This window comes from Haliotis asinina, chromosome 3, assembly GCF_037392515.1.
Source record: "Haliotis asinina isolate JCU_RB_2024 chromosome 3, JCU_Hal_asi_v2, whole genome shotgun sequence".
Taxonomy (NCBI): Eukaryota; Metazoa; Mollusca; class Gastropoda; order Lepetellida; family Haliotidae; genus Haliotis; species Haliotis asinina.
In genome coordinates this window covers 36,166,070-36,191,812 of record NC_090282.1, presented here as the reverse complement: position 1 = coordinate 36,191,812, position 25,743 = coordinate 36,166,070, and the positions used below count along the sequence as shown (strand labels likewise).

The 25,743-nt window shown below is 39.6% G+C and overlaps 1 protein-coding gene across 1 annotated transcript; it reads right to left on the bottom strand.

The window, feature by feature from the left end:
* Positions 1-1,319: 1,319 nt before the first annotated feature.
* Positions 1,320-22,186, bottom strand: LOC137277895 (cubilin-like). Its single transcript, XM_067809886.1, has 17 exons — positions 21,848-22,186; positions 18,539-18,620; positions 18,039-18,163; positions 17,190-17,330; positions 16,337-16,418; positions 14,598-14,725; positions 13,933-14,079; positions 13,367-13,466; positions 12,450-12,574; positions 12,141-12,293; positions 11,960-12,047; positions 11,125-11,252; positions 9,493-9,648; positions 7,645-7,726; positions 6,951-7,072; positions 5,256-5,426; positions 1,320-4,006 (listed from the first exon to the last, which is right to left on the bottom strand). Exons 1-17 carry the CDS (start codon positions 21,927-21,929, stop codon positions 3,867-3,869), a joined length of 2,052 nt encoding a protein of 683 aa, XP_067665987.1. The 5' UTR covers positions 21,930-22,186; the 3' UTR covers positions 1,320-3,866.
* Between the last annotated feature and the right edge of the window lie 3,557 nt (positions 22,187-25,743).

Genomic DNA, 25,743 nt, shown 5'->3' with positions numbered 1-25,743 from the left:
TATATGAACAGTTATTGTAGGATATTACACAGGTCGCAGGTAATGAGTTTTGTTGTATCTTTAATAAATTATTTCGACAAACGTAATTATTTGATAAATAACATTAAGTAGGAACATTAGTATGTATTGTGTTAGATGAATACTAGTTTGACCTATATTACTGTGCTCTCAATATATAGATGACACCTATAACATTATATCTATCGCATAGTAGCGTTCAGCTTTGTTAATATTGTACCACACAATGTTCTAGTTACATGTGTGCTTCAAAATATGTCTTTATTTAATGCTTATCTTAAGAAAGTTAAAATTTGATTTTAATAGCATGCAATAATACCGGCATACAGTTTATGTCATAGTAAGTACATGAACTTACAAAAGAATGTTTCAGTGATAATACTTTTTCAAAGAGAACACCGAAACAAGTCAAATTTTCATTTTTTAATCTATCGTTCATTTCCACATGAAGTAGGAATATCTAATTCGAAATGGAGGCTGGAACTGAAAGGAAACTCCAGCACGAGAAGACAGAAAAGTTAGCTGTTAGTCGATTCAGAGTTGTGTCCCCTTAATGGCTCGCGTTGAAGATTTTCCAATTTTGACCTGACACAGCTTTCGGATGCTGTGCTAATGGGAGAGAGAATGTTTCTGTGGTTGTAATCATGACAGTGGCCATTAGAAATATATTTCAGACGTTGTACCCATGTCGGATATCACACAAACGTGTTAAGTGTGGCGAATGAGCTCTTCAACTACAAATGAACGAAACCTTGCCTCAATTCGTTCGGATAGCCTTGTGCTCGGAGCGGTCGTTCGCCACGCACAAGCCCGGTTCTGATTTCCCATGTTTGTCCAGCGTGTAAAGTCTATTGCTTGTGTCCCGGTGGCTTAAAATAATCGCTCGCTCAAAATGTCGGCCAGATACACTGATCATGTGAATACGATCAAATTCCCAGGATTTCTTTCACAGAGGTCTCTTTAAAGATACTTTTTCTCTTTTGTATAAAAGGTTAAAGCGTTTTAACCCAAAGTCCCGAAATTTCATCGTCACCCATTGCTTAAGGTTCCATTTTGTTAGTGCATCAATGAAAAAAGAGTCATGGTTGATCGAAACCTTTAAAGGCATAAACGTAAAAAGAGTCATGTTTGAGCTGAACTTTTAAACCAACACAGGACTCTAACCAGAGTTGTCTCCCCTTGTGCTGTAAAAGTCTGCGGTGCTTCGGATTTCCTCGGAACTATATCTGACTGTCTGTCAATGCCTATACCGCACTGGAGCGCACTGAGTACAGACAAGAATTAAGGACAGAATGGCTATATGTGCTGCAGTATTTAATTCACAGTGCTTTGAACGAAAACATCAATGTGTAACACACTGAACATAGATGGTTTCCATGACGAACGTTTGGATAAAGACCTGAACGGACAAATGCCGTTTCACAAATACATTCCGAGAACATCGGGAGCACGAGTGACTAAGTGCGATAAGTCGAGCTGAGCTGAAATTCGCTGCTCAGAGTTGCGTCCCTTGGATACGACAGAACTCAATGACTGTTGGCCAGAATCACGCATCATTCTAATTTGTTGGTTTGTAGGCAGCATTTCCATGCACTCGGGTTTCATGAAACATAGTTAACATTAATTTGGGATTTCTTCTGACATACATTTTTACACACCGTAACGTGAAATAGGTGGAAAACTGATCGCTCACTTTTAAAACAATAAAATGAGAATTACGACGCATGTAAACAATTAAAAATATACGTACATACTCTTTGTCGTCATTGTCGAGCTTATCAAAACTAGTAATCTGTGTTAAAATCAACATCCCGTGCGTGTGAGACAGCAGTCTTCCAGGTATGAGTATTGCAGAACCCCTTTATGCCCTAAAGTGTCTACAAATATTTCCCGATACAAATTTCTTTGCACACACATCCCGAGATCTGAACGTTAGACTCGTCGATTTAGTGGACTGGATGCCACTGTGCTTGAATATCTGGATCCGTAGTCATACAGCTGGAATATGTGTAAATGACAACACACACACTGGCTTTGATGGTATGTTTAGTACAAATAATATATAAAAGAAATATCCCAGAAATTCGTAATCTCTTCTCAATACAATGGAAACACTGGGTTTTTTTGCCATGCTTATATCTTTCACAGAGGGTGGAAATTTGGAAACAAATAAATCAACAATGGTACTTTTAAGTTTTAACGTATGCTTTTCCATGACTTTGTATGCCCATGTCTACATGTAGTCCCCTGTGTGCAAAATATCTCATTCTTCTCGCAGTCATTATGATGCCTCTTGTGCTGATTTCATTCTATGAATGCAGCACGTAATTATGTTCGTAAGTTCGCAAACACATGTGACTGCTGAGTATTATGACCCATACTGTCAGTTTTGTCACACTCAAATATTTTGTGTTATGATACTTATCGCCCACGAAGACCCGGGTTAGAAATGGTCTTCAGTAACCCACGCTTGTCGTAAACGGCGACTAACAGGTGGTCAGGCTAGCTGACTTGCTTGACACATGTCATCGTATCCCAGTTGCGTAAATAGATGTTCATATGTTGATCACTCGATAATCTGGTCCAGACTCGATTATGTAAATATCGCCGCTATATAGCTGGAGTGCAGTGTAAAAGTAAACTCTCTCAATCGTGATGCCTATAAACATACATTCATTCATTTACAACCTCAACATTTTTAGCAATCGTAAACAGGTGAGTTTTTCCGTTCTTTTCAAATCTTAGTATGTATTCATGTCAAATCCTTTTTCGGAAATAGGCCACAGTGGGGAAGGTTTCCTGACTATTTAAGACGTAAATTGTGACGTGTTCAATTTGTTTATGCTTTGAATCTGGAAGAAATTTGTCTTCTGTATAATGACACCTTGTTAAAATGACCTTATACGTCGTCAGCATAGTATGATCCTTTCTTCTATATCTGAAAACATCCCTTGATAGCCTCCATACCATTGTTTGACCTTGCGGTTCACGATATTGAATTTCTGGAAGTAGGCATATAAACGACTGATGTATCCAGTAAAAAAGTGCCTGTCAAACTTGTGTAATTGACTAGCACCGTCATGAAAACGTAGATAAAAAGCATCAGCAAAAGAGAATTATCAAATCAGATGCTTTTCAAACATTACACCGTAATCGACTAGTATCGTAATTAATATGCAAACATAGAATGTCAGTCGCAGAGAATTATCCGAAGGTGCCGTCAAACCTTATGCCGTCACTGACTAGCATCGTTATTAATTCGTGGACAAAGAGTGTCAGCGAAACAGAATTATCAAATGAGATGCCTGTCAGATATTATGCGGTAACTGACAAGTATCGCAAGTGTTATGTAAATATAAAACGTCCACAAAACATAATTATAGATAGAGGTGTCTGTCAAACATTATGCCGTAATTGACTAGTATCTTAATTATTAAGTAAATGCGTTGACTACAGAGTATTATCAAATGGGGTGCCCGTCAAATATGATGAGGTAATTGGCTAGTAAAATTATGTAAATATAAAATGTTTACCGCAGAGTATTAGTAAACGAGGTGCCTGCCAAACCATGTGCCGTGTCTGACTAGTGTCTTAATTAATACGTAAATACACGAAGTCAAACGCAGAGAATGATCAAATGAAGTGCCTGTCAAACCTTGTGCCATAATTGACTAGTATCGTAATTAATACGTAAATATACGTCGACGCATGGGAATTGTGGAATTGGGTGAATCGCCCTCTCATATAACACAGTATGAAGAAGTCTGATAAACAGGAATGCCTTTGATCCTCCGAAGAACTACCGTGATTGAGCTCATTCTCCACTTCTATGACTAAAACCTGCAAGTTCAGGACACGTTCATGTTTCTGGACCTCCTTCTCCTGTAGATTACAATACCAGCTGCGATAATGGCAGCTAATACAAGCACACCAACCACTATACCGACAACCATCCCAAAGTTGTAATGATTGGACGTCTCCGACAGAGCTGAAAGAAGTGAAAAAGAATCAGTATTTGCGGGTTAATGTCTCAAGAACACATAACTATCTTATGGCATTTATGTCCTGAAGTGTTCAGTAACTAAATCGGTATGTCTCAAGAATCTGATATTTTTCAAATGTCTGATGGTTCATATCTCAGATAGTGTTCAGTATCTGATGGTTAATATCTCTAGAAATGTTCAGCTGCCGATGGTTTGTGTCTCCAGAAGTGTTCAGTAGCGGATGGTTCATATCTCAGAAAGTGTTTCATATCTGATTGCTCGTGTCGCATGTAGCGTTCAGTATTAGATTAGATATTAGATTGGATATTTATATAGCGCACATATCCATGCACTAGTGCATGCTCAAGGCACTGGTATTTTTCCCTCGATCGCCGGATGTCAATCTCAACAGCACATCGTATTTCAATCTCAACTCCCTGGGGAGTATACAACTCTTGCTGCCACTAGGCGCACCGAGTTTATTGTGGCTCTCTCATCCTAACGAGGTATCCAATTGACAGCTGGGTGGACTGGGACACATAGTCACAGCACTTTGTCCAAGTTTACTGCACGTTGCTGTACCTGCAACTAGGTGTGTGCACGTGTTCATGTGGCCACCATCTGGTCATATACCAACGGATTCGTAGGTTCTTTTAAGTGCACATGGTTGTGTACTGTTCACTAGGGGTTGTGACAACACTGAAAGAGTCTGCACACAGAGCTGACTCCAAGGTTTTTACACCCGGTCACAGGTGGGCTCGATCCCGAAACCGAAACCTCGCTGGATCACTAGCCTGGCGCCTTAGCCAGCTCGCCCACCATGCCCCATATTTCAGGCTTTATGTACCTAGAAGTGTCCAATATCTGATATTTCATACCTGAAGTAGTATCATTCTGGGGGTGTTTTATTTACAAATGAATTTGATGTTGGATGTTGTACCTTTCATATCTCCGGTAGTGTTTCTCTTGAAGTGCCAGAAGACTGTTGGTATGTATCTGATGGTCCATATCTCACTTAGTGTTCAATATCTGACGGCATACATCTCCAACAGTGTTCAATATATATATTTCAAGTGGTGTTCAGTGTATGATAGTTCATATCTCAAGTAAGAGTTCAATATCTTATGTTTCATACCCGAAGTAGTGTCTTTTTGACGGGTGTGGGATATTTTACAGTTTAAGTGCAATGTACACATTTTACGTGACCGTAGGATGAGAGGACAATAATCGGAGGTTCAATCTGTAATCACTTACGGTTTACTAGTTTCGGACGAGCTGAGTATGAAAGTTTAAACCCAGAACCGGATGTGACATCATCACTATGGAAGACAAGTGTCATAAATATTCCAGAACTTTGGAAGGAAGGGTGTTCAACTCCACACCATCGGATAATTCTCGAATTTGCTTCGTTATATAGACTGGGGCCTGTAAAAACAGTTAATGACAATTATGTAACAATGAGAAAACAGCAGAGTTTATTATTTGCAAGGTTACCTGTGTATGCAAGCGTCTTCGAATGTGTCATCATCGATATATTTATCATTTACTGAATCATTGGAAATGGCGCCAAAAATGTAGCAGAAATATTACGACCTAACAGAAAATATTGTTAGTATTGTTATAATTTGTATATAAGTTTCAGGAAAATAATAGCATTGATCGTCTAACAATCAGGCCTTTCAATTAAAACTTTCCCAGTGTGCAGACAAACACAGAAAAGGCCACATTAATTGAGGATATCGCAAATTAAACATATTATCTCTCTACCGAAACAGTAAAAACTGCAACATATCTGTATCAGCAAGCCTCTGTTGCTCATGCGCTTTACTATCCCGCTGTCAATGTGCGAGCAGCCGTGAATCGCCCCGCATAGAAAAAGTATTGAATGTGTCGAAGTAATTACTGTCAACCATTTCATGCGAATGGAAAGTAAACTAAAGAAGTGTGCACACACGTATGATGGTAAATGCCAGAGAACACAGCAGAAACACTTTAAGAAGGGAATGTAACTTTTGTTCAGAATGGAAAATGGCAACATGCGGTCGAAATGTCCTCTTCCATGTGCGCATGCATGAAGTCCTGAGTGCTGGCTATTGTTTTTTTTATGCAGCTTTAGCGATTTAAAGTAACCCTGTATACTGCTTCATTAGCGACCTATGATGTTTATGTTGCTATTTCCACGATTAATGTGGACTTTCGCGCGTTTTCCTGCTCAGTGGGGAAGTTTTCTGTGGCAGGCCTAGCAAAGGTTAATCTGTGGGCAGGAACGTGTGAATAACAGCTTCTTTACCGTGAACACGGTGTGACGAAGGAGTTAGAATATACCCCGAAATGTCTTGTTCATCATAATAAAGAAATTGACATCCATCAATTCTTGCCTTTATTAGTGTGTCATGCAGACCCTGTGAGAATATGCAAGTCTAGATTATATGGCAAGTCTAGTTTTCCACAGTTTTTGAAAATGAAGAAAGCCCCAGGGCTCCTTTTTACATCTTTTTTTATTATGAACTATTATTCTGTAAAACATGCTCATTTTCAGAGACTAGTTGTTAGTACTTCGCGTGTATCACAGCTAAATGCCGTTCAAAGAATTCAGTTGTTAATTTAGGTAAATTTTATATGTGTGTGGTCACGTGTGGTATAAATGGCAAAATGATTTATTGTCAATACAGAGCTGTTGATATATTATCACTGTGGTATTTGACCGATTTGTTATTGGTCAAATCCATATACAGGTATAAACACGTAGTGGCTAATACTACATGGATGTTAATACACATTCATAATAAGGTCTTTTGTACAGATATACTGAACAGCAAAAGAAACGCAATTTTCGAAAACATTGAAATTTCACGACGGTAAGCGTTTATATTTATGATTTCTATAACTTGAAAAACAAGCAGAGTTGCGGGGTTTTTCGCTGGTCAGTATATGTAACGATTGTGGTACCATCAAAAGCCTCCACATAATCCTTTGTGCAATCAGTCGATGTCTCCACTGACGATTCCTCCACATCCACAAAGACGAAATAGCCTTGGGGGGCGGTCAGGTCCCATATACAGTCAGTGTTTCTGGAGAAAATTGTTTTGCAGGTGTTAAACCAACCCATACGTTTTGCATTATGTCTTTGGATGAAGATTGAAACCGACAAAAGACCCATAGACAAGACTGCACTTCCCATACACACCCTTTCGTTCCATACTCCGTAGTTCCAGTGAAACTTTTTTAGTCCAATTGAACACGCAGATGCTCTTTCTGATATGACTTAAAACAGCGTCGAAACTATTTGACTAAGTCCCAGGTTTCCATAGGACTAAAACGTGATACAGAGACAATTCTTACGCATACTGATGTTCTTATTTTTCCTTACAGGTTTTCAGGTCTTCTCTGCTTTGACATGCGTTTGTGAATATGCTCACGCTTACACATAATTCACTTTAAATAATTATTTCTAATTGCTTGGCGACATATGAAAAGACAATCATTTGACATTATCACAATATTGAACGATACTTTTGTGGACGAGAATTCTTTCTCAGTGGTATGAACAGGTGTATAATAATGTACAGAGTTGCGTCCTTTCCTTTAAGTGTATCACAACAAACCCATGGCCGTTGTCCTGTCTGAACGTATAGGTACTCACGATGGGTAGTTCAGCGGATACAGTGGAGATATGATGGTCAGATTTGTGTCCAGAGCATTCAGGGACTGTTTCGGACATGTTTCTAGGTGGAGACAATGAGAAAGATATCCGTAAGATGTAAAAATGCCACACACAGACACAGACACAAACACATAGATACACATACGTGTGTGCGTGTATTTATTACATATAACGTTGCCGCACTTAGCATACTTGATTGAACAGTATAAATACATTTATTTCTATCATTAGCCACCTTTTTGTATATTTTTACAATAATAACATGGTTGAAAAAACTTGATTGAATCAGTTATGTCTTCGAAATTATTATATCTATTTATGATTAAGTTTATAATGTAGGAAAAAGAATGACATTTCATGTAGATAAAATCCAGAGGCTAAATATCGAAATCTAAGGATATCATCACTGAACGTCATCATGAAATAAAAGTGATATTTACTGGAAGTTGTAGAGCGTGCTCAATATATTTCAGTATGCAATTGGAGAAAACGGCCAATAATCGTTACAATTTGCTTAAATATAATTGCCAACTATAGTTTATAATACGGTCATTCAACTCCAAGTGTTTTCTACACCATACGTGAGAACTGCAAGGTGACATGAAAATTGTTAACATACATGATTTTTCTTAATTGAAGGTATCTCTGAGGGTAATACCTCTCAGGTATACATAGCTGTGGAGCATTGTTGAACACGATCAGAAAGAGTTATAAACACCCGTTCTTGCGGGTTTTTTTCAACAGAAAATACAGGTCGTGTCGTTTGACAAAGTGCAGTTCCTAAGTCCCTGTACAGACAGCGAAGCAAACAAAAGAAATCAGGTTCTTCTTTTTCATTTTATCCAATCGACACTTTTAGATCACAGCATATTTGGACGTCTTAAATCGGGATCCCACGGTTTTGTAAAATTCGTATACCAAGATGAAAAAGGTCTAATTTCGAACAGCGTTCCAACAAGTTATTTTGTTGGTCTGACATTTACGTCACTTGTGATACGCAAGACATGTACACTAGTCACTCAACCGAGGCAATTACACTCATACTTCACAATGTATCAAAGAAGTTTGAAAGATAAAAATGACAACTTCTAATAAAAAGGGTCGAGGTAGAAAAAGGGGCCCAATTTGGAAATAGTGAACTGAGAAAATAGATATATCAGATATGGTCACAGGGTTAGAAACAAACCTTACTCTTTCTCACGCTTTGAAGATTTGCACTTTCTTAAATGAGTGAAATTTTCACAAACGCCATCAGAAAAGTCCGTGGTATAGTTGCGTGTTATACACACGTGTTAAACAGCTTTTCTGCACGAATTATCTGAAAGCCCGTAAGTTGTAGTACTTAATTACCAACAAGGAACGTTACAGTCAAGACGTTCGTCATTCCCGATATTATCCAGGGTATACGTTCCGATAAATCTCCACTAGTGGAGCGTATACCATAGATCAGGATCCCGTTCCTAACGTTACGACCTACCGTAACCCTTACGAATGGCATAATTGTAAGAACGTTAATCCCCGATAGTGCCCATGGTATACGTTTTACCAGTGGAGATTTATCGGGACGTATCCCCTTGAGACTGTCGAGGATGAACGTTCGGAGATTTATGCCATTCGTAAGAGTTACGGTAGGTCGTAACATTACGAAGGCTTTGTGGATCGGGATGCTGACTATTAATGTTCATATATCACCATGTTGCAATAAATCGCCTGACACAAAGATTGATAACTGCGTAACCCAAAAGTTATTTGTAGATTTGATTACTTCCTACGTTCATGAAAATGATGTAAACATGGACTCTCTACAACATTGATAAGGCTGCCTACCGTTTGGCTTGACGGCTCTGAAGTTCCACCTGAAACCTCCTCCAACAACACCCTCATCTGAGTGGAAGACGATGGTTAAGAAACGTCCAGTGCTAGTGTATACGAGGAAATCTGTACCACAGACTTTGTTCACAACGCTGCTGTTAGCGTCTGGACCTGAAGATAGTTTGGGGGTGGCCGCTTATTACGCTTTGCGTTTTACTTTCAGATCTTTTTGTGTGAACATGCGATTGATATACAGTACAGTACTCTAAAATACGAAAATATGTCAGTCTAATTTGGTTATCTGTCAGTGGTAAGAGAACAATCCAGATAAAGACGTACAAGATTAACGAGTACTATGAAACAACCGGTTGGCTCGTAATGAGCCTGGTTGGTGTTTTTTTAAAGGTTTCAATTTCATATTAAACGTACTGCTCCTATTGTTAAACAATAGCGTATTTGACCTTTACCAGCCCTCCATTTCAAATAATATGCAGTTTCCCCGGGAATATGTCATAGGGTAATTTTAGAATGATATGTGAGCATCCGGTGGCCGTTAATGAAAACAGTTCTCATGTGATAGTGTGATCAAGTGGGAAACGATGACATTTTTCAAGTGAGGTGGGGTGGTCTTACAGGTAAGTCCCGCCGAAAACGAGTGAGGGGGATTACGCCGCTTTTAGCAAAATTCCAGCAATATTACGGCGGGGAACACATATTGTACTCGTCTTGGAAATCGAACCCAGGTCTTCGTCGTGACGGACGAACGCTTTAACCACTAGGCTCTCCCACCGCCTCACGCCGAAAGCCGGGCTCGATTTCTCACATGGTTTCACTGTGTGAAGCCCCAGGCAGATATTTTGTTGTAATATTGCAGCAGCTCCGTGTAAAACCAAACCCACTCACTCACCCATACTTAGCAGAATGTTCACCATGTACATATACTGGGATTAGTATGAGGAGCTGTTGTCTATAACCATTTCCTCGTGTGATACCAGACAACAAAAGCGGTGTGCGAAATAGCCACTGGCCCACAAGTCCATGGCTAGTAAAAATCCAATCGGGCCAGTTTATCTCCACAGTCTGTAGCCCGACTGGCCAGTGAATTTTCATGGGCATATTGGATTTACAGGATTGATAAAGGCAAATGATGAAGCCAAGGAGGAAACGTGATGAAATCAAGGGAAAACGTGACAATTTGTTCCATTCATTCGGAAATGTTTCATGTGTATGGGTATATATTACTTTTTAGCACTGGCTTGTGGTATGGACGCAAAATGGAACATCCCGTACTTTTGTAGGATGTTTTATATCACTCTCTCCGTCTTGTTAAGTCATAATACACTTTTAAATCATACAAAAGTATGACCTGGTAAATTATGGTGTTTTACCTTTTTGTAATCTTTTGCTACAACAAAATGTTTTCAACATTCGAACTTTGGGCTAGTGATTTCTCTGTGGTCTAGTGACGTCCAGACATAGCTAGTGGTGTCCAGACTGGTATGCACAATCTGAAAACTATTTCACACACTGAACACAAGAACACAAGTTGGTGCTCCTGGTCCAACCAGTCACAAGTCACATCATAGCTTTAATCGTGCTGGCACTTAACGGTGATGTAAAATCACACTCACTCTTCCTTTCACTCACCGTCAGCAATAAGGACATAATCTTTGCGACAGAACAACGAGTCTTCAAGTGACATAGACCCGTCTTGGCTTGTGACAAGTACTCGATGGTCTTCAGGAGCTTCTATATGGTACACGCAGTCTAGATTCCTGGAGCACAAGACAAATGGTCAACTTAGGCCAGTCTGGAAACTGAACAAGTACGAAAGAAGAAAGGTGAGACCCACCAACTGGAAAGTATGTGCGTCTGCGTGTGCGTCTGCGTGTGCGTCTGTGTGAACGTGTGTGTGTGAGAGAGAGAAGAGTGGTGGTGAGGTAGGGGATGGGATGGACTAACAACTAGACTCTAAAATGACCATGTTTTACAGAAGAAATACTCATAATAAAAACATGTAATATATTGAAAAGGAGCCCTGAAACGTTCTTCCTTTTCAGAAATCTAGAATTGCCACACGAACTTTCTTGGATATAGTTGTTTCAGGGTCTGTATGACAAACTAGGAAGGGGTGAAACCTCCCGATCAGCACTCAATGGTGGTGCAGAAAAGTGTGCAGCTACAGGTTATTGGATACAGAAACTGTACCTACCCGTGAAGATCCGGGGTAGAATAGGTGCTTGCCACAAAAGGTGACTATGCTTGTCGTAGGGGGCAACTAACGGGATCGAGTCGTCAGGCTAGACTTGCTGGACACATTTCATCAGTTCCCAAGTTGAGAAGATTGATGCTCATGCTGTTGATCATCTGGTTACAGACCGCCGCCATATAGCTGGAATATTGCTGAGTCTGATGTAAAAATACACTCACTCACTCACCCAGGAGTATTGTACCAATCTGATGCTGTCATAACGGCACTTACGTGTCATAATCTAGTGCGTAATATCCCAGCGACAGGATTGACTGAAATGAGTCATCAGCTGTGAAGTTTCTTCCACATGGGTAGTGATCTGCAAATGGAATCATGGACAGTGTTTTGTATAACGACACTTGAGGCAGATATCCAGTCACAGTATTTCACTTCTGGAACACACGGCACATACCTTTGGTTAAAAAGTACCGAATTCTAACATCTTTCGGACTGAACGATCCGTCATATCGGAGATAAATCGTCATATTTGGCTCATATCCTTGAAATTCTGGTCCTCGAATTGAACAGTGCTGATTTGGAATGAGTGTAGATTCATTACGATGACCTGAAAATAAAGATGGGCAAACTCTGCATGTGGTCTGACAAAATTCTGTCAGTCATTTTCCCAATCGAAATGTAATTGTTACATTTATCAATTATTTTAAAGCGTTTTTTACATATCTTTAAGCCTGAGAGAAAACTGTGTCAGTGTTCAAAGTACCATCATAGACCTCCAGTAGGTCACCGCGGCAGAATTTTTCTGTCTCTGGGTAGAAAACTGTTAATCGGATCGTATACTCTGGGCCCGTTCTTGGTTTTCGCACGGTCCAAATGAAGTCCATGTTTCTACGATTAGAAAGAGGAAAATGAACTTGATTAGCTCTGTTTTATAACTGTTCATTTGACGTTCAACCGCTCCAATGCTCCATAAGTTTTAGCCGATTCCCGTATAGCAGATGGTCGGTGCTTTGATACTAAAGTCAAATGAATTATAATTACGTTTCTTTGGCATAATTATTGAAAAACATGCAAATATTGGATACGTGCATCCCAAACATGACCTTAATTAGTTACACATATAACAAAACTCTTTGGCATGCCTCTGTAGTGAAGAGGACACAGCGTCATGGGCTAATGTACCCATGTGTGGAATCGAACCCGAGTCTTCGCTTTAACCACGAAGTTACCCCACCGACCCTAATGCTAAATGGCATTCAAAGAGGATACTTGATGTTACCCCTTCCCCCGGTATTTGCCAGCTTGCAGTCCACAAATAGAGAAGGGGAAATGATAAACTGCTCCATGGTATCTTAGATGAGGCATGCACTATACAGTGGGACTAACAGCAGGTAGATTAGCCGTTCACGCCTTGTTCACACATGCCTATATTTCATGAAGTGTTTATGATTGCACCAAGTTCCTTCACAAGTAACCGATTTAATGAATGAAAACAAAAGTTGTTGAAAGCACAAAGAATGACTAAATCTATCTGTAGCATGTAACGAATTTTTCATAAATGTATGGTTGATGTATTGTTCTCTGGACACATGTAGATAACAACGAAGGTATTTTAGAAGAAGAATTTTTTACGACTCTATTGTATCTGCTTACAGACAGTGAGTTTTCTATTGTACGTACTGGACGGGGGAAAGCCCTATGGCATCGGGTACACGGAGGTACTTATAGCCCACCCCAGCAAAAGAGTCGACTGTTCCTATTACCGGCACCGTATTCTCGCCTGTAATGAAAACAAATATGATGAAATAAGGATTAAAAATATTTTCAACACCAATGTACATTTCGCCCAAATGTTCAAACATAACTGGAACACACAGAAGAACGAGATTGGAGCTAAACAATGTATTTTCTGCCTATTATTTTTCATTGAAAATCCATGATCTGTGAATGAACGACCTCGTTGTGAAGAAAGAATGTGTTTTTTTTTCAAGATTTGTTTGAAGTGCTCGCTTTACTCCAAATATAATCCAAAGGAGAGGGACTTTAAGAGCGCGGTCTCTGATGTTCGTTTTGCATTGTGTTGTGGATGAAAATCTCAGGACAAACAAAGAAACACTGCGATGAAGTGGTGTTCTTTTGATTGTTCCCGTCATATACACATATGTATGATGTCTGATCACACGGAATTAAAAAATGACTTTCTCGGGTGACAACGTTATTAGAAACACAGCTCATCCTATGTTTACCTTTGACAGCCCTGTATCTAAGTCTGAAGCCAGGTCGTCGGTGGAATGAACTTTTACGCCCTGTCTTGAAATGGAGAGTCACATTGCTATTTGTTGTCTGGATGACGGGGCCGTTCGTGCCGAAATACCTCCCCAGAGACAATTCGCCTAAAGAGACAATGCGTATATTTGAATCCTAGTGTGGTCCATAATATTATCTTGAAAAGAGGATGCCTCAAAATGGTGACGACTCATAATTTCACGTTGACACAAAGTGGTTCAACAATTCTACAGACATTTCTGTCCGTGTAAGTGTTGTAATATGTGTAATAGACATGATTACTCAATCCCATTCAGAAAGTGGTCGAATGTAATATGTTATATCAGGGATAACACTTTCTTAATAAAGTACAGATTCTAGTACTTTTAGGGGTTGAGTCCAAGTCCGAGACTGTCCCGATGGCTAGGCGGGTTAGGCGGCTGACTTTGAGTTTTTGGCGATTAGGTTTTTGATTCTGAGAGTGTGGGTTCGAATCCCGGATGGGATTCAATCTCTGTAGTTTCCTAAGAAAGTGTAATCCCAAATATAACGTATGTTGCACGTGCAACAGATAAGCTAAAACTTGACTACTGAAAGCGTTGCTCCGCCATCAAGCGGAAACAAGAACTATTAAAGCGTTGCATACCTTGCGTTACTGACAGAAAATCATCTCCCTGGTTGGAGTAATTATGGAAGAGACTGAAGGTATCTGTTTCCAATGCGATGTAGTCATCTTGGTTCTCGGTTGTAATCATATACGTTCTGTCAGTATCACTGGAAATAATGACAGGGGGTTGAGGCATACAGGTGTGTAGAAACAGATCATTGAAAGAGTGTCCCTACCAATGTGCTACCTCTCATACCAAACTGCCGATCTTGCCAAATTTCTTACAGTCAAACGTTGCAATCACAAACAAATTCCCCAATGAATATCAAACGGAGCTAATAAGTTATTTTCGTATGATATAATGGCTACAAATGGAACATGTAAGAAGTGGTCATGTGATGGTAATGAATTCAATACCTCGTCACTATAAAGACTCAGTTCAATTCCCCAAAAGTTTACAATGTGTGAAGACCATTTCTGGTGTCCTCTGCATTGATATTGCTGGAATATTGCAAGTGAAACATACTCATATCGTGTTTTGGACCATACAATCGCAGTTAGCGGCAACTGTTTTTATCCCTTCAACGATTATGAAAAAAGAACATTTAGAATGTCCACTTTGTAGGAACACTTCTCAGAAGTCATCCTCTTGTTCCCATGACGTACAACCACTTCATGAACACCATGCCATGAACACTCGTTAACACCATATCGTAAATGTTTCACCGGTGAAGCAAGGTGACGTCATCTAGTTCAACCGACCACTCAGTAAGGAAAATCGCTAAAATGGACCAGTGGTTAGATTTTAGTTATTAAAGTAATGTCGGGAGCAGGAAAAAAACGTTTCTTCACATTTATGTCTACAGTTGGTGTAGTTGGTATGTGAAAGTGTGAAATATTTGTTAAACTAAGTTCGGTAGTGGTAGGGAGATAGGCAGCGTAATAAAAGGACCCTACTGAGGAGAGATTAGTGCAGAAATGAACAATGCAGTCCAAAGCGACTTGTTTGGAAGAGATCATGGCTTTATGCAAATTAATGTTCGACGACATTGCATTAATAGGGCACATTTTAAGTTCCCATTCTGAATTTAAGCTTAGCTTCATTATAAACAATAGCTGACGTAAAAATAACCTTCCTGCTGAAATTATTATGGATGTAGCTACCATGGACTCTCACCATCACTATAAAAAGAAACAGGTACGAGAGGTCATCTCAAAAGCAAAACTAGGACTCGGGGGATAGAGATGTCAGTTAATATAATTATGAAAATCCCTCAAGGGAATTAAAGTGTGGAAGTATGCGGCATGTCATAGGAGTTTACAAATAATATCTAGTCTTGTTGATCTTCTGGTGGTCATGATACATGTATTATGATACATTTACTTCAATACTTTTCATTAGGTATCAGGTATCATACTCTTTTAGATATCTCAACATAAACCTTATGAAAGAAAGCAACCTAAGATGATAATCAATAGATGAGACATATTCAACACGCATGAAAAATCAACAAAATATCTTTGAGATGTCCCCAGTTGTTTTCAGCAGCTAGTCGTATTTTTTCTAAGGTTTACCCGATTTTTCGAGTAGACATGCTTTTCTGGATAACCTGATACGCATCGCTCTGAATGCCCAGTAAGGTTAAAGTAAATTATTTCGACATATCCTGTTTGCAGCTGTGTAAATTTTAGGGATACACATCAACAGCCTAAAACAGTTTCTCCTATTTCTGACAGTACTTTAGACTCGACATTTGGTCATGGAGAGCAATTCTTACTTGTAGCAGAACTTGGGAAAACCAGGAGACTCTAGCACTGACTCTGTGGTAGTAGCAGTAAGCTGGATACTCTCGGACTCTTCTGTAACTGAAACACACATACAGATGCTACAGGTATGTTTGCACCTTATTTCACGCTCCAGACAGTAATCCAAAAAATATTAAAAGGATAAATATCATTAATAGGAATGATATTTGGCACAACGATTTGGCGCGTTCTTGGTCGGATCGTAAAAGAAAAAAAAATAGTGGCAGGGTATGACCCATTTGTCCAAGTGGCCAAGGCTGCCCATAGATGACTTAGATGACTCGTATGCCAAGCATGGGTAGAAGAAAACCTGTAATTATAAGTAGGTAACTAAAGCACACTGATATAAATTTCTCAGGGTGACTTGTGACAGCCTAAATGAAAACTCAGACATTGTACTTCATCGAACTTTTTGGTCCACATTCTGCACATGACATTGATTTCAGCTTTCTATGATTTGACCCCAAGTTCAAGGCTGTTCAAGGACACTTCCGGTGACCATTTTGACAAGAGGCAGGCTGGTCAGCATGCAACAGGAGAACGGCCGATATTAATTATGGTGGACAGTACATAGCAAACAAGGAAAATAATTGTGGTCTGAGGCCATAATAATGAGGCAGAGAAAGCAGGGAAAGGTGGGGAGATAACCCCGTTTTCAATGCCTCAGACAATTCTTCATCTTACGGTAGCTATTACTATGAAACATCACATTACTGCCACAAAATATTTAATATCAACCTGCTACAGCTCGTTGTAATAACGTAACGTTGATCATCATTTAGTATTTTGTACGATATCAAATGCAGTATACGATCATTTATTTACCTTTTTCTTGGTAAAATTTGAAGAGAAATCTTTCGTAGTACGATGGGTCAGCAGCAATGTAAAAAGCGCCATTTTCTGTGTAGAGTAGTCTTTTCTCACCATTTCCACACCAGCTCCGGACCGGGCGTGTAAGTGTGGGTCCTATATTACAGATATTGCACGGCTAGTCAGCTATATACATTCAATGGAACACATGCATTTATATAGACAAGGTCTTGCAGATTTAAGGTGTTCTTTTGAGGTGTTCATCCTTCTAGGCATGGATGGATGGAAGGATGGAATGTGGGTCCCATCCCCTCACTACTATCATTTACTCGTAATGGGCCATTTCAGTGGAAACGGTGGGGAATCCTGTTTGCAATTAGTCCCTCGTATTGTCTAGTGATGGTAATGGCTCTGGTTTGGCTTGCTGAATAGGTTGCTTGCATACTCCGACAGTATGGAGTGTTGTTCAATATATTAATGACTGGATTGTGTGTATTAATAATTGTGTATATGTTGGCCGCCGTCGTATTGCGGGAGGAATATTGCTTGGATGACGTAAACAAACAAAATGAAAAATACACAACAAATTCAGTGTTGAATGTACAGGCAGAACCATTAGCAACTCGCTCGTATTTGGTTTGGAATTACTGTAGGATATGTTTGGACATTGTGCACTGAGCAGTAAGGCTCAGCTTTAAGACATCGGTACAAACCGTTGCAGTGTTTATTGTACAATAGTACCAATATAAACCCGTTGAGTACACTGTTTACCGACAATGGTATCAGTATAAACTACATTGTTCAAAATATCAGTTAAAAGTACATTGTTTATTTAAAAAATATCACTGTTGTATAAATTCAAACCGTTAAATACTCTGACTTTTGCCACTTCGCATTCACTTGCGTTTTTCACCCTTAGAGCCAAGGTGTCAAGGACGACGCGGTTGTCAGGGTCCGTCGACTCTATCCGCCACCAGCAGCGAGAGGTTCTGAATAAACATGATTGTAAAAGCATGCTGTACCTTGTGCATGATATAGTGTAGCTGGGTAACATACTTAAATCACATTTACGAATGTAGCTCAGATGCTGCGTCGACGTCAGTAGTGTCACGGCATTATGATCCGAACTAACGTTACATTCAAAACTGCTTTCAAAATATATGCACGATATAACTGGAAATGTATTCGAAGCGCCAGGCAATCCAACTTACTCATTCCATATATTAAAGAATATTCTTTGATTGCGTGGAACCAGAATCCACGATGTGTATATTAAAAAACAACAACATTTTTACAACAATCCAATGTAGCCACATAACATGACAACGCTCCCGGATCCTTCCATCCAGCGATGTGGTACTTACCCCGAAGTACCCTTGCCTGGATTAAACAGAAGACGGGGTATAGTCCCTGCTTGCAGAGTGATGTTGCAGTCATTTACCGTATCTGTCACAAAAAATACATTACGATCTTGTTCATCTTCGATTACTTAGTTAAATACTCAGGACCAATCAGTTTCAAATGTACGTTTTCGGGTCTAATCCTAATACCCCGACGAAAATAGACGTACGTCATATGGTCCGGCGACAGAGACATGTAAGATTGTTAGACAATAGACATACCTCACTTCTTAAGGAGGCTGCTGTGTGAATGGGCCCTTAGTCTGTAACTGCATCAACAACTGGTATAACGCACAATCACCGCACAACATAAATTAATAATCTTCCAAAGAGGTAGAAATGAAGGAAACATATAGATGTAAATACCAAATATTCCACCAAAGACACTTGTTGACCACAAACACAATATGCACAAGAACACAGAATGTCTGTAAAAAGTTATACCAAAGCTCATACTATAGTTTGCATGGACAGCACTTTGTGGCGACATCCACGCATTGTTTTAAAAAACACATCGAATTTCTATTCTTTCAAGCACAAAACATCGGACTCGCCTGTTATGGACATGTAATGATTTATCACCTACCGATCTTGGGAAGATATTGAATAAACTGTATGTGTCCCTAACTATTTAATAGACATTTTCAAATTGTTAAATTTGATAACTATAAATATTTTCTTCGTCAATCAGATGTAGCAAATTGTTTCTATTTAGATTACAATAAATTGTTCTGTTTGTAAATTACATGCATGTATTACAAAGATGACCAGTACTCAATTTTCAGGATTAAAATGATAAATTTACACATATTACCAATTTATGGTCAGATGTAAAAGTTGAAATCCGCGCGTCCTATCTTAATGACCTGCAGGATATCTTTATGAACGTTCTACAAGTGCGATTTTGTCTCGGCAAATATTGAGAACGACGCGTATCAAAATAAGGACATAAAATACGTTTAGGACTGTAGTCAGGACTTGACCCTTGAACACGAACAAGCTTCCCGTGCACATAGCTGGATGGACAGGTTATGCTTGTATTGTATACCAGCATCATTCTCCCTAGCAAGCACACGCCCCACCAGCCACGGTGTTTGCACATTCAACAGATGGGAAGAACGTCTTCACCGGGCTTTGATGAAGTGATGTTTTATCCTTTTTACCTTAATGTTTCGTGATTGTGCATAAATTCACGAGGGAGGTAACGTCCGACGCGACGTCAAACGCAATTACATATTGTCTCACGTAAACGTCATCTACGACTGTTAAAGCTTTGCTGCCGGGACACTTAACACATGAATGCACGTTACTAATATCCAAGGCCCAGGGTGATGGTGTTATCTGATATGTCTCATTGCTAAAACTATACTGAACAGCAAAAGAAACGCAAGTTTCGAAAATATTAAATTCATCTATTCTTCAAAACACCGGAGTTGCGTTTCTTTTGTTGTTCAGTATATCTAAAACCGAACTCACAATCTCTGACATCACCTCCTATGAAACTGTCACACTCAATGACCTATCTATTTTCATGACAGTTTTTGTTTCTTCGTTGTTTAGAGGCGGCACTGAGCACAATCACAGCAATATGACAGCAGTCTGGAGATAATCGAGACTGGACCTGTCAGTCAAGTGATGGATATGTTCAGTAGCAATCCCTCGGGCTTCGGTAATACGCACTCCACAAGGTCACCTGTAGCGACCACCAATCCATTAAGTTACCTCTACAACACAGCCAGTAGTGGTTGTTGGGTATAATACTGAACCAGTGGTCTCCAAAGTTTATCATGGCTACTCGTAAGTGCAGGCTATTTTGAAACTCATAATAGTGAAACACATAGCTAATATTACCTAATATTTCCTTCTAATTGTTGTCAATGTTACCTAAAAGTACTAATATTACCTTTGACTTATGGTCAATAATACCTGAAATTACCAATTTTACCACTGAATTCTCATCGATGCGTGAAGACCCGGGTTAGAATTGGTCTTCACCAACACAAGCTTGTAAGAAGCGACTAACGGGGTCAGGCGGTCAGGCTTGGTTGACACATGTCCTCAGTTTCCCGTTCGTTTATCGCTGCTACTGAAACACTTCTGAACGGGATCAGGCTAGCTATTCTCGAAACGTTCGTAGCCCTATGAACTTCTTAAGTCCATTCTTAACACATTGGCTACGATCAAAGTTAAGAATTCTTAGGGCTACGAACACTTCGAGAATAAGGGCCCAGGTGGTCAGGCTCGGTTGACACATGACATCAGTTTCCGGTTCCGTTTATCGCTGCTTCTGAACCACATACACAACAGGTTCCACGGTCATTTTTTTCTGAGGGGGTGGATAGCCTAGTGGTTCGCCTGTGGGAGGCCAGGGTTCGGCTCCCCATATGGGTACAGTATGTGAAGCCCATTTCTGATTTCCTTAAGACTATTGCTGGAACATTGCTAAAAGTAACGTATAATCCAACTCACTCACTCACTCCTAAACTCTCAGCGTGATTTTATATCTGTGAAACTGTGAGGCTGTCGAGGCACAGCAGATTGGCTGTAGTACAAATAATCCCTTCCGGTCACTGAACCTCATATACCTGGATTAGCGGCTAGGAAAAATGACTTTTCGTATTACATATATATTTTATTCAAAATTTTGCTCAGATTTGTTCTATGCTAAAACTAAAACGGCTGTGTATACGTTAATGTTTTACAGTCCTTTGTCGAAAGATATTTAAAACTTATTAATGATTAAAGTGTATTCATCGCCATGGAGCTGCAGTGTTGCCTATGTGGTGTAAATTTGTATTCACTCACTCACTCACTCGACACAACTACGTACAAATGCTACGGTATTCTTCCAATAAGGAAAATTGTACTGAAAATATCTATTTTATCTTTTCGTAAACATGTGGAGTCATCACTATTTGAATGTTTGCTCATGACATTGTCGGAATCGTACAATCGACTACTTTTCATTAATTTCGTTTGAAAATGGAAACTGTTTCATGTTAAACACTTTACTTTTTATTTCATAATAACAAGAATTATGTAATATAATATTTAGGTCTTATAAATTTCCCGATAGATAAGTATTTGAACTAATTTTTGTTATAAATCAGATTACGTTTTATGAGTAACTCATTTTTTGTGATGTCTTTCAATGGAAAATGGAAACGTGCCTCGTAAACAGAACTAGAATGTATTCCAAACCTTCCCCTAAACTTAATTAAGCTGTTGCTACTGTGAAGGTGCACCTCTGATGCAGCTAGCTTATATACTTACCGTAACCTTGGAAACCGGATGTTGCAGATACGGAGGCTGCGATTACGAAGCTCCATATTATCCACTTCTTTGTGTATTCCATTTTTCAGTTAATGTCTCACCCACAGATTCAGACCCCTTCAGTACAAGTGCAACGGTTTAACAAGGTCACCTCGACTTCACTTGTTTACAGGTTCCCGACCGCATCCAACTAATGTGTGGTAAATATTAAGGGGAGTAGTTATAAGCAAACACACTCCGGACTATATCACTGCGCATCAATACATGCTACACAAAGTCCCGCTATTTCCTCATAGAATGTGTGTGCTTGTTGTTCTCGGAAGACCCTCGTGTCCTTCTATTGAAGGGTCGGGGTTTAGGAAGCGCACTGCCTCGTTATAACATCCTCATTATATCGCTATGTTGACAAACCCGTCTGTCATCCAACATAGAAAGACTACTGTACGACATCGGCAATGTTAAAAATGCAGTATAGACTTACGACAGGCTGAGCGCTATGGCTGATTTATTGAACATCATTTGCGGTGATATAATGTAGAGGTTAAAGTGCTCGCCTGAAGACGACTGTTCGAGTCCCAGCATGACGTCAACAGTTTCGTTTACTGATATAATAAGTGGCGGGGCTCTTCGTTGTGGTGTTTCCTTTCAAACCTCGGGGTAGCCTATTGATTTAAGCGTTCCCCCGTAATGTGGAAGACCCAGTTTCGATTACCTACCTGGAGACAAGCTGTGAAGCTCATTTCTGAGGCCCATTTCACGAAATTTTCGTATATATAAGCCTAAGATCTCGTAACTTTTCTCGTAATATTTGTACCTGGTATAGTGTAACACAGGAGATGCAAATGTTACGAGAAAAGTTACGAGATCTTACGATTAAGAGAGTTTGTGAAACGGGGCCCAGTTGTCCCTCCGTGATATCGCTGGAATATTGCTAAAATCGACGTAAAACTATAGTACACAATGGACCAGAAGCATGGTGTTTATATTTCAGCTCGAACACATTGTGTTTATAGTCCTTTTGTATATTAAACATGGGTTATTATTTACACATTACAAACTTTGACGTAGCGTAGTGGTTCAAGTGCCGTTACACGGGGACCTGGGTTTGATTTCCCTGTAAGTAAATGGCGCGAAACCCATTCCTGAGGTCTCTGAGAACCATATTGTCAGTGAGTGAGCGTAGTTTTAATCAGTTTAGCCATATTCCAAGAACATCACACCTGGTGACATCCGACTTGCTTCAAACATAAATTGAGCTTAGACCTTCAGCGTGACGAGCTAAGGCTTTAACAACTTGTATCTCACCATCCCTTTGGCATATATTATATGCTTATTGTGATCTCTGATGTCTTCAGGCATTTTATTTGGAACATTAACGTATGTGGTGTTAAACAGAGCTCTCAGATGTTGAGTATTCTCGTAACGATTTCAGGATGCACAGCTTTTATCGACCTCTGAACATCCATACCTGAAAACAGTTATTGTTTATAGGCATTGTGAAAAAACACATCGACGAGTAACTTTCGTTGACATTCTCTTTCCAGGTAGGAATGTTCGGAATGTTATGGCATCAGCGATAGTTTCTGTACGATGTCACATACTTCCGGTTGGTGGGTGAGTTAGTGAGCAAGTGTGTGCGTCGCCTTCAGAAATATTCCAGCAATATCTAGGCGGAGGACACCAGAATTAGTCTTCGTGCATTGTACCAATGTTGGTAATCGAACCCGAGGCTTCGGCGTGACAAGCGAACGCTTTAACCACAAGGCCACCCCCACAAACCCACATGCCTCAAGGGTCCCTGAACGCATATGCAATTGCGCCAAATCGACAATTTGAAGCATATTAATAAAACATATTAGTTAGTATAATTAGTAATTAGTAATTAGCATTAAAACATATTCCAGTTTCACCAACCCATTCGCTCTATTCAGTGTGGAGCTTGAAAACCCAGAGTCTACTCACAGGGTCATTCAACCTACTATTATTATTTATTGCTATTTGGGCAATAATGCATTATTCTCCTGTTGTGTCGCTACAGAATAAAACAAGTAAACCCAGAAATATAATCACTCTAAACAGTCACAAGCACTTGGAAACACAATGGAAACGCTTCAAGTACACATCTTTATGTTGTGATAATGAAATTCATAAGGTTTAATTAAACGACCTACTCACATAATAACGAATGTGACACGAACTGAAAATTAGCTGTATCGGGAATAGGCGAAGACTTGACCCCCTCATTCGTGCAAGGACATGGTAAAACTTGGTCTCGAGTGCCCGAGTTCGCGACCAAAATGTTGGACTATGTACTGAACACGTCGTAAAATCACATAAACCGCGCAAACTGATGCGGGAAAACCATCCTTATCAACCTGTTTGGTCAGGGTAAACCCAGTGCAGCCCTTGCAGGCTCTACCGCTCGAGCGTGATGAGAAGACGGTAGTAATACAGTACGTAGGCCCAGTTATTCATGTAGCGTGTCGTGAAAAACTTTAGTTGTACAAATACAGTTTATATTACTTTTGTACTATCTATTGCGAAACTCGTGTACTGCGTCTCTGTACCCGCTTCGTGGAAATCCGTACATAATGAAACCAGTTCGTTGAATAGTGCATAATGTACTGATATACTGTTACTAATGCATGGAAATTACCCGATGGAAGATTACTTTACCGTACGTGAATTGATTGCTCTATGTATCAATTAACAATAAACTTTTTAAATGACTTTATGGTCTTTGTGTGGTGCTGCTTTTGAACAACAATGATCATGATACTATGACCGTCGATGCGGCCCTTCGTGTCCTAAGTTTGCCTGTGAAACCCGGCACAAAATATTCATTGTAATTTAGAAACAGCGTACCCTTTAAAGAGGCTGCAAGCCACTATTGAATACACGGTACCCGGGGTCTTATCTAGAGGATGCCCGGGACGCAAATGATGTTTTATCTGGTAAACAGATTCAGTATTATCTGCATTCAGAAGTAATTCAGCTCTATGGCGTTGGTTTGTAAATATTCGAGTCTCGACCAAACAAGACAATGATCAACAGCATGAGCTTATGATGACGTGTCAACCAATCCAGCGAGCCTGAACACCAGATCCCGTTAGACGCCTCTTACAAGCACGGGTTATTGAGGACCAATTCGAACCCGGATATTCACTGTGGGAAATAAACTGTAAATAGTTCCAGGTTTGAATAGTCTGGATAATATGATTTATCTGTGATTCTTCAAAGGCATTTAGAAGTTAGCGTAGTAATACATGTCAAATGTTATGGATTCAACTTCTTGAGTATATTTTCACGACGTTTCAGGGCTTATGCTAGCCCCCTCGTCAGGTTGAGCCTTACTGAACAGAACTGTTGGGATAAGCCCCGAAACGTCGTGTGAAAATAAACTCAAGAAGTTGCTATCCATAAAATGTGTCGTGTAGTATGATTTATCATCCGAAACTGTGTACCACAGATGATATCGCTTGTATGAGACCAGACGATATGTCGTTTTGACAGTAGATTTTGCACAATGCCCTGACAATGTCATGATGTCATGGACTTGATGACGTCTCAATGCATTGAAAACAAACGAAGAATGATTTTGGATGATAAATAGATTATCATCCTCGTATATTTGTCACTTTATCAGCTCGTGTAAATATAGTTGATATCAGTAGACACGAGGGTGTGATTCTCTATCAGTTCGTACCTGCGTCTTCACGGGAAAGATTGCACACACAAAAAATCTGTTTTTGTTTTATCGGTTTTACTTTAAACTAAGATTATTTCAGAAACTCAAATTAGTATTTGACATATTTCAGTTAAAATGGGCGATTATATGATATTATTAAGTGACGTAGATTCACAATTAACGAAAATGAAACAACGGACACCATGAA